We start from the raw sequence: 16,186 nt of genomic DNA, 5'->3' as shown, positions 1-16,186 counted from the left end.
GTATTGTCTTTTCCCACCCCCTTTATAAAGCAGTTGTATCAAGATGTTTCCACAGGTAAAGCCCAGGTCAGAACTCCGAAAGAAGGGCACTGACACTTGTTAAGCCTGTTCTCGGCTCCGCAGTACAGACGCGCTCTCCGTTAAACTTCTCCAGTTTCTCTTTAGGTGATCAAGCGTTATTAAAGGATTATTTATCTCTAGAAAACTATGATGGAAAGATAAACCAAATTCCATGTGAACTATTAATCTCCCTAGGCTTCAGTACTGGACACCCCTTCCCTTTACATCAGGGTTGACCCCTACAGAGTTTTAAATACTCAAATCTGAACAAAAGTAGTAAGTCTTCCACAAGATAACAGCGTAGACCAGGCACCTGAGTAAAACTTATACATAAATCTCAAGAAAGAGCAGCTGTCACCAATACCACTACAATATATGCCTCTGGATCCAAGCAGCCCTGCATGGACTAATTAATTATGCCTCTGAAGAACACGACAGTCAGTCAGTGAGACGGATGATTAGTGTAACACAAAGGTCAGATACGAATAGAAGTGTTTGATCCAAAATCCATATAATCCTGGAGCCCACCTCAGACAAGGGCCAGTAGCAGCACTTCCCAAGGAAGGTAAGACTGCACAAACCCCTACTATTTCTACTTGAGAGGGTTCAAGAGAGCTCCAAGAAGCCACCAGCAGAGCTTGAACAACTCCTGAGCAGAGGGTGCTGCTGCACACAGCAGACAACTAGCAGCTTCCCGCCAGTCAGCCAGAAGTGACAAGACACCCCCCAAAAAAACCACAGAAAAGCCAAATACAAAAGACCTACTATCTCATTTAAGACAAACTAAGAACGACTCATTTGTTATCTTTATTTTCCAATAGTACACTTAAACAACTTCTCAGGACTAACCTCCTCAGCCAGTTTAGCCATGCAGAAAACATTTCCTAGGTTATACAGGTCACCTATGACAACACATACAACAGGTCGTGGTTGTACTGGAGAATAGAGAAGGGAAGTTGTATAGGTGGAGGCAGCTGGAGTTCAGCAAAAGCATGGGGCGCAATGGCAGCTACAGGCATGTGTGTTAGCAGAGGTCACTAACTGGGGCTCCTGAGTGGCACAAGAGGAGGGGTGGTTGTACACAAACAGCTTCTAACCATTGCTTTTTAGAAATGTTTTATTACCTGCTAAGCATAACTGGAGACCCCTCCTGTGGCTAAGAAGTGTAGTTGCAAGTCTAATGCTACCTTCAGACCTGCATTTTGGATCTTTGTTAATTAAAAGATGCATGAAACTATAAGTTATTAAAGCATGCACTCACTATTTTGTGAACACATCTTGAGGCCATGCACAGCAGGAAGAACTAGCCACAGGACCTCTGAGAGTCTTAATCTGGAGGAGCATAGCACGCAGTGTTCTTTTATTTGATCAAAAGTCCTTCCCTGCAATAAATACAAATTAAAACCAGAAAGCTCAAGTGTTCTCAAAGCGTCTCAGCTGACCACAGCCCATGCAATTAGTTCCAAGACTTGAAAGAGGAACTTCATTAAAAGTCTGACTTAATTTCAACAGTATCTCAAGACATGCAGATGCCAGACCATATGTGTTTATCAAACTATTACTTAAAAGCCCTTCCCCGAAGCACTTTCAGTGAATGCTTTATCTCTACTGATTCTACAGGTGGGACCTGACTTTGCATTTTCAACAGCAATTGGAGCTTAACAGCATGACTACGCACATCAGAAAAGGAACTCTAGCAGTTCTTCAAAAGCATTTGCCCTCTTAAAAATCAGATTAAGAAAAATAGTATAATATATCATTTGAAACTATTACATAGCTATTTCTACCATCCTTTTGATGCGTAGTATGGATTTATTTTATCTACTTTAGGCAAAAAAAGAAAAGAAAATGTAGCTATTTGCCAGCTGCATATATTAGTTTGCTTGTAATTCCACAGCTAGAAAGCCCTAAGCCCACACTCACTACCAGGAACTAGTGGTATGAAAGCTCAGCCACAGCCAAGTGGACGTTTCTGGTTCTTCTCCACCTTCAGGAAAGCATCCTGCATACATTCTGCCCCCGCAAGTGAGCCCTTGGCAACGAAAGGCGAGCCATCCACATTTTGTATAGGTGGCAGTTTGGAGTTAGTGATTTGCAGACCTTTCTATGACTACCACACACGGCTGTAAACACTTTGACAACGCAGCGTTGTGCGTGAGCCCACAGCATTACTCATCTGCTAATTTAGTACTTCCACAGTACTGGAGAAGAAAATCGTATAAGCATCTTCAGCATTGAAATAACTGCAGGATTAACTAGGAAAAATACTTCAAAAATCATAAATATCTTTAATTACAAGACTGGTAAGGCAAGTTATGAAAAAAAAAAGTAAGATTTTGCTTTAAGATCAGGTGTAAAAGTTGCCTTCAAATATGGAAGTCTGTGATAGGAAGCACAAGTACTCAGTGGTGAGCTACTACAACTATGGACCTATGCTGTGTTCAACGCTAAACTGCTATTTTGTACTTTAAAAAACATCATTCAACACCTAGAGAACAACCTGGGGACACATCTCTTCTACTAGAAAGCATACCTCTGTCACAGAGGCTCTGCTAGAATTAAGACACCAATTTTAAGTGAAAACCCCAACAATTCTGTAGCAGAAGCGCAAATGGAGTATTTTCAACCATGGGTGACCTCAGTGCATACGAGCTTCACACGGCAAGAGCCAGAAACGCTTAGCTCCCACTTAGGGTCCTGAAAAAAAGCTGGCAGGTTAGCAGTAGCAAGCAGCTCCTAGTCAGGCATTTAAGTAGGAAGCACTGGATGCTGAGCTTCTCACGTTCTGACTCGATGACAAGTTTATTGATGCCCAATAGTAGATTTGCACTGACATGAAATGTTTCAGAGGTGTTTTAACAGTGAGAATCTTCAGATACATGAGAGCTACAGAAAATTAAAGAGCCCACTGATTTAAGGGGTGAAGCACTTAAGAATCCAACAACAAAGTTTTTACATTTAAAATGACGAATTAAAAACCAGAGAGCATTCCAGCATGTTATCTCCAAATAAAATCCTACATTTTGAGAGCTGTATAGAATTCTATGTTCTATGGAAAATTATTTTCTTTGGAAACAAAGATCTATAGCATGGCCCTCACTTATTTTCACCACAGAAAAGAGTTAGCCTGTCAAATACCTTTGTGCCAATTGTATAGGAACAAAAAATTATTTTTTTTCAGTGTGAACAACTTCCTATCTAGAATCCTCCAGGGCACCAAGGTGTTCCAAACATCCTTTTCTTTAGGTCTACTAAGTTTGATCTAAGAGCAAATGTCACTAGGAGATATTTTGTACCAGAAACTCAAAACCATAAATAGCTGTCATGCATGGATTCCCTACAGTGATTTCTGCTTCTCAGCAAAACTGCCTTAAAAGGACTCATTAATATGCTCATCCTTTTGGGAAGAACACAGTTCTTATTTCATTTAATAGACAGCAGCCAGCTACACTGGCCATATGCAAATTATAATATAGAGAATTTACTTAAACTCCATCTCTTTCCCCCACCACACATGTGATAAATCTGCACTTTGAGCCAACTTTAAATACAGAATAATGAACCAGTAATTATCTTGTAAGTGAACCAACACTAGTTTGTATTCCTCCCTGAATAACACTTTTTTTTTTTTCAGAAGAGAAAAAAGGACTGCTACAGAAACACGGCAACATTCAAACCCTTTAAAACAAAAGGTAGATTATTTAATGCATTAACGATGTTAATCTGAAGATAAATAAATCCACAACAGACTTTTAAGTTTCTTTTGAGATTTCCTTTTTCTTTGCAGAGAATATTTCTGATATTATACAGTACTGAGAGGGTGTTCTTTTATTTTCTTAATGTCCAGGTGAAAAGCAAAGCTCAGTTCTCTCTGCTCTCTTCGTAGAACTCCTCAATGCCCTATTCCAGGCGTGATTCTTTCATAAGCTTTTACTTGAAAGCGGAGTGGTGAGCAACATGAATTTCAGGAATAACTGGATGGTTTGGTCCCTGAGTCATCTTCTTGAGAGCCCATACTCTGGAAGGGAGAGAGTTATTTCTTTTCAAAAACAGGTCTGAAGGTTTACCTTTAAGACACACAGTTCTTTGAAGTTAGCAGGCAGGAAAATAAAGTGCATATGAAATAACATGCAGTTCCTTTTTTGTTTTAAAGCATGATGTTTATGCACATATTAATAATATGTAATTATTAACACCATACATACTGACATTCAGTGCAACACATACTCACTGCACTGAATCTCATACATACTCTTACAGGACACTAAATCAATTACCTTCTGCACAAACTGAGGGTTCACAGTGATCTCTTGATCCATGGCTTTCAGTCGTTCATCAAGCTCTATACATTTCAGCATCTTAAAAACATATATAAAGTTGATTACTTTGTCCAGCCTGTACATGATCTTCAAGAGATTTCACAGCTGTGCTACGTGGCACCAATAACTTTTGCCATCACAAAAGCTCCATGTCAAAATGTTCTCATCCCTCATCTCCCAGACAAAAGTGTCAGACCATTTTTTTATTCCCTTATTTTGATCCATGTCTTCCTAACAATCCTATTTAAGGCCACTGACAGTCACATGTGGGTCAACCACCTCAATTTACAGACAGGTTATTGACAGCCAGTGGAAGTGATCCCTGAAGTCTAGAACTCTAAAAATAATCTTTCTAATCCGGTCAATTCCAGGAACTTCCCATCACCAACACCAAAACATCAAGCTGTACAGAAGATACAACAGGGAATGCATTGACAGTAATTGACTATCAATCTAAAGCCTTTAAATAGCAGTACTGTGAAACAGTTGAAAACTGATTTAGAGTCCTCAAACTCTAAGTTACCTACAGTGGCTTCTCCCAGTAGCTCTCTGATTACAAACTAAGGTTCTTTGGTAGGAATTCCAAAAGCAGTTAATATCTTAAAGATTTACCTCCTGATCAATGTTATGAAGCATAGCTGGATTGTTATATTTTTCAGGATTATCATGAAAACAGACCATACCATCTTTCTGATTAATACTTGCAAAGATTTCACCATCTTCTATCTGAAATGAGAGAGGGTTTAATGTAAGGTATCACTAAGAACAGAATTTCAGGTAACTACAGCACATGGACTCCTTGTGGAATCATGCTTAACTTGTCTGCATTTTATTTCCTAACAGCTTCCCAAAGACAAATGATGCATGCCTTATCTTAGGCAGCGAGTATCTGTAAGATTTTTTGACAACAGTCTAAACACCGCAGCAGACTGACAGTATTTTCTCCACCCTGAAAAAGAACCATTCTTCAGCCATTCAGAACATGCACTGCCAATCCAAACACTTAAAAGAGTCTTAAATTGGATCAGTTTTTAAGTTAGGATATTTTAGCCAAGTCACAAGTCTTACCATGTGGAGGACGTATTTTTCTGCTTCTTGGGGCCCCGACAACTGCACTCGACTTGCCATGTCTTGTAATGACAATGTTAAAAAAGTCTGAAATTTAGAAAGTATTAAACGGTTAAAACTAGATGCTAACAACTTTCCCTATCAATCCTTCATGGCTATGCAATCTTATTTTGAAGTCTGATGGGAAGAAACAAGTGGATCACATAGTTATTACTTATAAAAGCACCATGAGAGTCAGTTCTTCCTCCAAAGACATCTGCTTGTTACACTGCGCTTGTATGTGGACCAAACTAATGGAGTCATTACTCATTTCTGCAATTCCTTTTCACTCCAGACACAGTCCTGACCACATCCAACCTCTCCCCTCATCTTTCTACCTGAATAAGGTGACTGTCAATCCCTTGAATTTCCTTCAAGATTCAAGCATTATTATTCAAGTATTATTGCATTACTTCTGATTCTACGTAATTCTACGACAACAAACATCATCTGAGCTTGCAAAAAAAAAAAAAAAAAAACCACGTTCCCCTGATCATCTTTAAGGGTTAATCTGATCTCTCAGCTGAAGGACCACATCACTGCTGCAGTTTTTCCTTTTACTTCAGACACTTCCAAAATCTACCCCACTCTTCTCTAATGAAGTAACCTGTAAAGTTCAGGTTTCTTATTTTTCAAATAGAGATGAAGGTCATTTGGTAACAGTGCTCACAACTTTTTTGATTATCTATGAAAATCTCATGGGTAAAGCCCTCTGATAGACATATTGAACCACCTTCTAAATAATGCATAAGTAGCCAACTGAATTGGTTTTCTATATAGAGCATTTTAGTCTCATTTGTTCCAGAGACACAAGTCTCAGTTTCAGTCACTTCTCTGTGATGTCACTACAGTATCACTTTGCTCTGAATTGAATATACTTCAGAGATTCACTCTAAGAAAAACTAATCACAATTTCTCAGCAAAACAAAACCCCTACATCTTACCTTGGTTAGCCTCTGAATATTCTTTTTGTAGAGAGATGACAAGCATTGCTTCACCAGCCCCATATTGTTATCCCTTGTGAATGTTTCACTGTGTTTGTTCACCAGATTTCGAAGCTCCGAGGGTTTATTGGTTGAATAAACTTGCGCTAATTCATGGTAAGCATTGCTAAGGGGCTGCAATTAGAAAAATGAGAACCCTTCTTAGAGAACATGGTGTTCAACCAGCCTCACAAAAATCTATTCACTATTTCAACATGAGAAGCCATGCAGGCATAAAAGTAAATTTAAGTAGCTCAAGCATCTCATAAAAAATAAGCGATGCCCACACATGGCTTTACAGTAATGATAGATCCTTGTACACTCAATCTGTATTACTGCAATATAAAATTTAGTAAACATCATTCAAGGAGCTCTGTATGACAGTTCTAGTCATGGGAGAGCAAGAAAAAGTCCATTAGCTGACCAGCATATGAAGGAAACTGAATTCAAGTTAAGTAGCGTATTGACTAGTCACTGCCCAGGCATCGTATTTGTTCTACCCTCTAAGACATGTCATCCTTGACCACAATGAATCACAGCACGGACAACAGAGAATGAGAAGATAAAGACTAGTTTGCCATTTTAAAGTAATTTAAGTAATTGTTTGAGTTTGCATATTAGTATCTGAAGTTAGAAGATTTTTGGAACCCTTTAAGATTTTGGTCACAAATCAACAGATTCAGCGTTAATTAAAAACTAACTTTCAAAAGCACGTTGTTTATCTAGAATCAGAACTCTTTTGCTAACAGTTCTGTCTTCCATTTACCTCCTAATCAGAATGCTCATGGACTCCAAACGTGCAGCTTTTTCAGAAGCTTTTATTCCTTATAAAGTAGGAGTTTTGGAATAAGCTGTTTAGCATTTCTAACTTCAACTAAATGAAATTATGGGTTGAATTTTTTTTTTTTTTTTTACAAGAAGGACACTGTATATTGAAAGCCAAGCGCAATGCAAGTCTTGTTTGATTTCTAATGTAAAACGCTATAAAGGGATGTGCAGCATCAGGAAAGAGAATATTGGTAAGTGCCATTTAACCCTAACGTTTTCCCAAATTTAAGGTTAAAAACCTGTATCACCAATATGAACAATACAGTTTGTTTGTAACAGACATAGAAGTTGCCAGACAATTTTTAGCTATTGTACACTACAAAGGCAGCAAGAGATTGGTTGTACTCTGGCACATTGCACGTTATTTCCTGTGATCTGCAATGTTAAGCAGTACCATCAAATAAGGGCAGGGAAAAAAAATATTTCCAACATGGTTTACAAATTCAGATTTGTCGTTCTATTATTTAGCTGTATTTGCAAGACTTACCTTAATGAATCTGCCAACTATCTGGGAAGTGTATTTTGGTAGCTGCTGAACTTTGCCAAGTAGTATCAAAGAAACTAGAATATACTTTTTATATGATTCCAACATAATATGACTGACTGCCATGGCTGGAGTAGTTATTGCCTAAGAAAAAAAATGGAATAAAATTTAGTATACTTACTGGTAGATCTTGGTAGCTATTTTGTATTAACCAAAATCTCAGTTTAAAGCTGCATGCAGAAAGGATACAGTGACATATGAAATTCAGCTTTCAGCATTAAACTAACTTCTGTCAAAATTAATTATCAAAAAATGTCCTAAAAAAGTAAATTCTATACAAGCTACTCAAAACATACCATGTTACACTGATGCTGACCTTAAAATAACCCTGTTAAGATCAAATCAAAATTTCTTTCCTTGGTATACATCTAAAGCTGTACTAGAAATCCCCTCTAGCTACTTGTTACCAGGAATGACTCTACAGTTCCTGTAGAATCTGGATTTCCATGGATCCTTAAAGAGATTTTACAAAGCTATTACATCATCAGATCTCATATTTAAGTATGCTGCAAGAGTTCTGCAGGATAGGGAAAAGGGATTTTAGTTTACTATGATACTACTAGCTACTCAAGAGCTGACCGCTGTTTACAGAAAAGAAAAACGCTGCACCAGTTTATTTTGCTCATTTGACAGCATCTCCCCCTCGTACACACACAAAGCTTTCCCAATATTGCGATTTTGTCTTTTTTCACAGAGAAAGTAAAAGCAGCAAATATTTTAATAGTCTTGAATAAGTCTAACTCCCCTCATAAAATTAGCAAAGGTCTTAGCAAAACCACTGAACTATTTTTTCTTTAAGAATACATAATTCTGAATGTCAGCCTGTGAACTGTTTCTATGCAAGCAGTAATAAGCAGGAATCTGAAAAATATTTATAGTGCGATAAATTTAACACCAACCTTTGAGTTGCATAGTTTTATGGTGCAATAGTTACTTGGCTGTAAGGGACCTTCTTAAAGGTAAATACCTCTAAAGACAGTTTGCTTGTTACTTCACTTTATACGTTAAAGAGTACCATTCAGGCTGTACCTTTCACCAAAGAGCTAATAGTGAACACTAACCCAAATCAGCTTTTATGTATTAATATGATGAGCACATGTGCTAAACCAAAACATCCGTGAATGATGAGCTGCAGTACAGAGCTATTAGTAGAATTATGTCCTTAAGAATGAAAATAACTGGAGACTGCTTGTACTTTATATTAGATTTGTAGCTTTTACTGCTATCTTTGGTGGCAATACAGAGGTGCTATGTTGTCTCCGAGCTATTACACATCCTACTTTTGCCTTTCAATTGATTACACTTTACACTTACCAGTTTATTTAAAGTTACCTGTTCATAAAAGTAGAGTGCTCTTTCAAAGTTCTTTAGCCCAGTGTAAATCATCCCACCATAGTAGTAGTAACATAAAAAGTGCTTCGCATCATATGCCCCATTCTCTTTACAAATATCCATCATGTCCACATCTAGATACGGGAGGGCAGGTTTAAAGCATTTTGCTAACAAACAGAGCTACAAGAAAATAAATCAAGTTTTCATAAATTAGCCATTTTCATTCAAATTTCCATAAGGAAGAAGTTGAAACTAAATTCATCTAGTACTATTTAATAAACCTCACTCCTCCAAGAGTGAAAAACAACAGTGCATGTCAACAGTGCTGTAACACAGATTATTCATTGTATAATCGTATTTGGAAAAACCCTTAACACTGCCTGTGAACTGTTATAAGTTTTCTGAATCCTAAAGAAATTAGACTCTGACAAAACTGCTTGAAACTCCAGGCCTTCCAGACTACTGTGCTGGCAGCGCTACATATTGCGCTAAACATTCCTGTCCAACCCTAAATCCCAGGAGCCAAGAAAGAGACAGAAGTGCAAATCCAGGCCAAAGACATCAAGGCAAACATGCCTTTTGTCAAACTTGAGCAAACAGCGTCTGGATATTACACTTGTACTGCCTAAGAGAAGCTATGTGTGACTTTCAGCCCAGAGAGAAGGGATGTCAAAGGACTTTCAGAAGTCATCAACAAAAGCAAAGATCTGGGGACATGTGCAGAACATTTGAAATTAATAGAAGGGGATTTTATTTCAGTAGATCACATTATTTATTATTGGGAAAAAAGTTATCAGCCATTTTTACATTGCAATATGTGAACATGCATTTCCTCAAAGGATTATAGGTATTTTAGAAGCTTTTACTCTCAAAGAGCCCTTATGCACTCCTTACCTGGCAGAGATCTGCGTGTATTGAGGTCAGCTGGTTTGTGTTCATCTGCATCTTGTCTATGGCTTGTCTGAGAATGCTAATTCCTCGCAGGGGCTGTCAGAAATTACATCTCTTTCAGATAATTTCTCATAGATGGCAGCACATTGGATCTTATGTTGACACTTACAAATGAAAAATAACACTAATTGACAGGATCCATTAAGTAATAGTTAACTTGAGGTTCCCTTTTTGCAGGATACTGCAGTCTCTCAGAAAATAAAATCAACCTTGGCTATACAACTTCTCCTGATAAACTAAATAAATTCTGCTCCACAAAGCCAACCTCATCCAGAATACAGTAATTTGTATCAATAACAAAAACTTTGGACACCATCTAAACTCTCAACAAATAACAAAAGGCGAGGCTTTTGCTCTATTCCACTTAGACCAGACTTGATCTTGACTTCTATTTCAGGCTAGATTTCACTAAAATGGCCTGAAAAAAGCCAGTATCTAAACAACAAAAACACTGGTCAAATATTTCTTAATCAAGTTTCCTTTACATTTTAAGAGACTTCATTACAAACATTATATAACACTGGTGAGAATAACACTGAAACTCGTATCACTGACCCACCAGCACTAGTATTTTTTGCAGCTCTCTCCCACTTATGCGCACATTATCTGAAGAACATTCTTGCTACTACAGATTTCCTAGTTTGTGTGTGAGAGCACATTTTTAGGTGACTCTCCCCCCCAAAAAATATCTTCCTTACATTTTCCTTAAGGAAATCTTAAAATCTTGGTTTAGGTTCATTATTTCTCAGTAAACTTAACAAGTAAGGAGCTGCACAAAAATACTTAACATGAAGTTAGTGACAAATATTTATGAAGCTAGTAAGAGACTGGAAATGTTCCCTTTAAGAGCTTGGTTATGTAGGTAGCTCATTTGTACTAGATGATGCTTGCTCACCTGTTTTCTCTCCACAAGCGCAGTTGTTAACTGGTGGCACAGGCCAGCAACTAAATACAGTAAAAAAACAAACAAAAAAACCCAGAGTGAAAAATCAGTAATATCAAACTATCAAAAAAACCATGTAAATTCTGAGAGTAAGTTTAAACTTACAAGTGTCTGTTGCATATCTAATGTGTTCCCCATTACAAGTGCTGATAAAAAGCTGCACCTGTGAGAATAACGTTTCGAAGTCAGGGATGCTGGGCATAGAAAACTTCACAAACCTAAAACAAGGCAAAACAAAAAAAAAGATTTAACACCTAACATTTGGAGATTCATTAAAAAAAGCTTCATCTTCATCATGAAGTCTCTGCAGATGCATAGAGGTGCTTGCAAACAAATCCAAAGTATTTATGACAGATGGCATATGATTTCCTCAGGAGCTGCAGAGCACTTGAAAATATGTTTTCCATGCACAACCCCATTCTCAATCTAGTGCAAACTACAATTTAGAACAAACTATGGTGAACAAAGATAATTTTATCTGGTACAATAGTTACAATTATAGTAGAAACACAGGCTAACGATGATGAATTTTAATACTCAGCCACACAACTTCTCTGGACACTTTTTCCTATCCTGCAGCCATCTCCTGCTTGAAAGTGCTCAAGATTTCTCAACTATTAAGTTATTAGACTTGTATCTCTTGATAGGAGCTCTTTCCCTTCACTTCCAGTTTCTTTTCACCTCTGGTGGTTCCTTAGCACCCTATAGGCTGCAGACTATATGCAGACACGTTGCTGGTTCTGTAAGATGCACTATGATTACGCTTATCTGAGGGCAATGAAAACTCTAGCTATGTATCCTACAAATACAGGAAAAAAACCCCTGTTTAATGCTGTTGGGAGGTACCCAACCCTGCCCGTAATTCAGTTGCTATATACTGTAAAACGCAGTTCAAACTTACCTAGATCATGAACTGTCCTTCCCCACAAGGCTTGTGGCTGTCCAGGCTATGGGCTGCCACCCCATCCCTGTCTCTTGAGAGAGTCTTATTCTACCAGCATAGGAGTTTGCCATGCCTCAGTTTCAGCCAGAAGAGCTTTCCTATATGCTCCACTGATACCATCTCTTCAAAAAACACATTTTACATTTTATAAACAAGTTAACTTCCTTCCTCCACCTGTTTTGCTGTTTTCATGTACCCCATGATACGATTCTTCTGCTAATGCTGTACCGATGCCCCGCTTTTTGTAAATTCCATTTGTAAATTTCATAATGCATTCCATGCTTTCCTTTAAAGGAGAACTTTAAAATAGTGGAACCTGCAGATGCTTTACTTGCAGTTAGATACAGCTAGAAACAACAGTTTGCACTTCTGGGCCAAACATCCTTACCTTACCTCAGCACCACCAAGGCAATTCAAGTATTATCTTAAACTCCAGACAGCAGCAAGAGCCTCGATGCTGTCTAGAGACAAATGCCCAAGAACTATGATAAGAACCCATGCTTCGCCAGAAAAGAAAAGTGCATTGCTCCACGCTTACAGTTCAGCGCACTAATGCCCTGTCAATCAAGTTTTAAAAGCTAGTTTTATACCTTTTTGCTGAACATGTATGGAAAAATACTTTTACAGGCATAAAAAAGAAAAATTAATACAGCCTTAAGGAAAACAACCCCCCAATGTTACCATTTGACAGTAACGGCATTTACAAGCTCCAGAGGTTTTTTCTTTTGAAAATACAAATTTGCCTTGGTATTTTTATTAATAAAATGTGCATCATTGATGGAACCTAAGCACCAATCTAAGAAATGCGGATTGAAAACATTTATGTCCAAAATAAAAACATTTGGTTGACAATTCAGCATGTTGCCTGAAGTTTTAATACTAAGATATTTAATTAAAAGAAAGCAACACTTACAAGACAGCAAGAACGCCTAACGAGTGTTCCTGCACATCCAGGGCACCAAGCACGGTATCCAGATGGGAAAGATTTTTTGCTAGAAGTTCTCCACTTTTATTGATCAGTTCACAAAGCTGGGTCATTTGCCCTGAAATACAAAACATCATTGTCAAACTCTAATTAGAGAACACTCATGCATTCCCATACTTCATTACACCTTGCTGCCATACATAACCTGCAGAAAAAATAGTATCACCCGAGAATTGACTTTTCTGTAATATGACAGGCATTAGTTTTCAACAAGCAAGGTACCCACAGTATGTTTTTTATGAGGTGACAGCAAAGCTTCTGGCCTTTGGGATCGCAAAGGAGGCCCTCAGAAAAACAAACATAATCTGAAAAGCAGCATCGGCTCAGCTTATTAGAGAGGGAGCTTCACGGTCTTGTATCAACACCAAGCGCACCTAAGCCAAGTCATCGAAACTTTCACCAGTTTACTGTGATGCAAAATTGTGCCTCATGTGGGTACTTTTATCTACATTTGTGTCTTCTAGGTGTTATAACGAGAAACCAAACCAAAACAGTACCAAAAATAGTTTTGTCAACTTTCTAAAAAAATCCCAATACCAGAGCTTGTTCCTTGCTGCCTCTCAAGTGCCCTATCCACTTTTCAGGTCTGCTCCTAAGCATTTTTTAAAATTTGACATTAAAATGACAACCAAGAATCAACAATAATAGGATTTAAAAATCTGTTCTTAAATTTACTTTGTATAATTAGAACTACAATGTTATTCTACTCATTGTAAGCTATGAGCACAGCATGAAAGGTAAATACTTTGAATTATGAAGGTACCGTAAGCCAAAAAAACCTTACAGACAAAGCAGGCCAATTATCATGAACTACTTTCAAACTATCCCCTCCCCCAATTATTTGAATTAAAACTACGCCTTTCTGAAGCAGAGTATTGTTTCAATGTACAATCCTTGCAAATTAGAGAGAAAAAAAAAAAAAAGAAGTTCTTTCACCCTTACAAAAAATCTTCATAAAACAAGGAATAGTGCCTCCATTCATGGAGATTTACACTATCCTCAACATTCTGGCCTTTTCCTTTGAAAAAGAAAACCTGGGAAGCCCTAGCAATGAGACGTTAGCTTTGAAGTAACAGCGGAATCAAAAGTTCCAAACTGGGGACCAGAGCCCAGGAACTCCAGAAATCAGTTGCCAAAACTGCTCTCTCCACATGGAATTAAAACTCCAGGCATAAGCACGGAGAGGATAGGGCTTGTAAAACGCTCTGAAGTTTGGTAACTGTATTCAAGCCTTGCCAAGCCTTAGTTCTAGTATCCTCCCTAGTAAAAAAATCCACCCATTCTACAACTATCATCCAGCATTCCCCTAAAAAACAAAGCAAAAAAACCCAAACCAACCCTCTACACACAAATACACACTGAACAACTCGCACAGTGTAAGTAGAAATACCGACACCAAGCCCACCTAAATGACCATTTATGCCATCTCCCGTGCAGCCAAATGCTGATAACCAATGACCAACACTACCACAAGTACACAGACTTCTGTATGCTCTCATAACATCCAGCAGCCTGTCTGGTGGCTGGATTTTTTTTCTCAGCGAGCATCTATCTGGCTCATCCCTAATGGGAGAACTTCCACAAAGTCAATCAGTTTCCCCTCGAACCTTTTGCATCCACAAAACCTTGCAATAAAGAAGCCCTCCAGTTAAACTACACACATACAAAGAATCATCTTTCATCTGGTTTGTACCCGCACTTTACAGGTACAATTTGTCTCCTGTATCTAACAGCCTAAGTAAAAGCGCATTTAATAACTTACACTAAAGTAAGAGAAAATTTGAGCTCCACCCAAAAGTAACTGCCAGAGACAAAGCCTGGGGCCACAAAGGAAAGCATCAATTTTTGACCACTTCCAGAGAGCGAGAACTTTCCATGCGGAGAAACACTGCGAACGCATTTTAGGGAACATCAACACAGCAAGTTCAAGAACTCGTGTGTCCACACACAGGAGAACAAGGAGTGTGGCAGCAAAACTGAGAAAGTCTAAGTATGGTTATTAAAATACTTTTTGAACACTTGGTTATGGCAACTCTGACATACAGTCTCAGGCCTCCTAGCACATGCTTCATGGCAGGGCAAAACTCCTCTGTCCGTGCTTTACTTTGGCCCCAGAAGCTAACACTCCTGAAATGTATTTTAAAACACACTTGCCACAACTTGCACGCTCACCGCTGAGGTGACAGGCTGGGCTATATAATCCCAGTTAAGGTCCCTGCCAATCCCGCTCCTCCTCCCTGATTTTCAAGGCTCAGATTTTGGCACGACCGCCGGAGCCGGCTTCACTCCACTCACCCGAGAGATCCAGCTACCAAAACCCACAACCTCACCGCCGCCCTGGGCGAGGAAGCCAGGAGCACTGCGAAGGGCACAGCCGGCCCCTCGTGCCCTGTCAAACCAGCGGCGACTAAACCCCTCCGGGATCCCTCCGAGGCCGCCTCTGCGTGAGGAGAGAGAGCCCTGAACTACAACCCGGCAAGGGCCCCGCCGAACCCACCAGTCCCCCTCGGGTGAGCAGAAGCGCCGGACCCCCGCCTGAGGAAGAACCGTGAGAGGGGGCAGGCCCCGGCCCGCCCTCCCCAGCCGCGCGGGGCCCGGCGAGCTCCGCCGGCCGCCGCCCCCTCCTCAGGCCCCGCTGTCTCCCCGCCGCCACCCGGGCCCACACGCGGTTCTCCCCCCTCACGGTCACCTTGGGCCGAGAGCTGCCGGACGCTGTTGACGAACTGCTCCAGGGCCGACGCCATCTTGGCGGCTGGCGGCGCGGCCGCGCGCGCTGCGGGCGGGGCGATGAAGGGGGCGGCGCGGGCCGGGAGCGGCGAGAGGGAAGCGGGAAGGAGCCACCGCTACGGCCGCCGCCTCCGCCAGCCAATCAGCTGCCGTGGCGGAGACCGCCCGACGCCCGCCGGTACGCGTCACTTCCGCCGCCTCGTCAATTCTCGCGAGAACTGCCGTCGTTATGGTAACCGCCGCCTTCCCCCCTCCGCCCGCCCGGAAGTGCCGATCCCGCGTCAAGAACAAGGGAGGCCCTTTCAGCGCGAGAAGCCGTGACTCAGCAGGGCTGGGGGGCGGGGGCCGGGACGTCGTCATGGCGTCACACCTCCGCCCGGAGTCGCGGTCTGAGGGGAGGTGATCTCAGACCGCGACACCGGGTCTTCAGCGGGCGCCTGTTCCCACCTGCTCCCCGGCGCGGC

The 16,186-nt window shown here is 40.3% G+C and overlaps 1 protein-coding gene across 2 annotated transcripts; it reads right to left on the bottom strand.

Moving 5' to 3' along the window:
• Nucleotides 1-844: 844 nt before the first annotated feature.
• COPS3 (COP9 signalosome subunit 3) lies at nt 845-15,991 on the bottom strand. 2 transcript variants are annotated; one of them, XM_075767117.1, is made up of 12 exons: nt 15,685-15,865; nt 12,924-13,053; nt 11,173-11,285; nt 11,020-11,069; nt 10,068-10,160; nt 9,174-9,353; nt 7,785-7,925; nt 6,431-6,604; nt 5,448-5,534; nt 4,992-5,105; nt 4,338-4,418; nt 845-4,078 (listed from the first exon to the last, which is right to left on the bottom strand). In XM_075767117.1, the coding sequence occupies exons 1-12, from the start codon at nt 15,737-15,739 to the stop codon at nt 4,025-4,027; spliced, it is 1,272 nt and encodes a 423-aa protein (XP_075623232.1). In that variant the 5' UTR covers nt 15,740-15,865; the 3' UTR covers nt 845-4,024. The 2 variants fall into 2 exon arrangements, with proteins under 2 accessions (XP_075623232.1, XP_075623233.1); XM_075767118.1 differs by having other exon boundaries at nt 3,740-4,078; nt 10,068-10,228; nt 15,685-15,991.
• Nucleotides 15,992-16,186: the final 195 nt, after the last annotated feature.

This window comes from Balearica regulorum, chromosome 15 (assembly GCF_011004875.1).
Source record: "Balearica regulorum gibbericeps isolate bBalReg1 chromosome 15, bBalReg1.pri, whole genome shotgun sequence".
Lineage (NCBI taxonomy): Eukaryota > Metazoa > Chordata > Aves > Gruiformes > Gruidae > Balearica > Balearica regulorum.
This window is presented reverse-complemented; position numbering and strand designations above follow the sequence as displayed.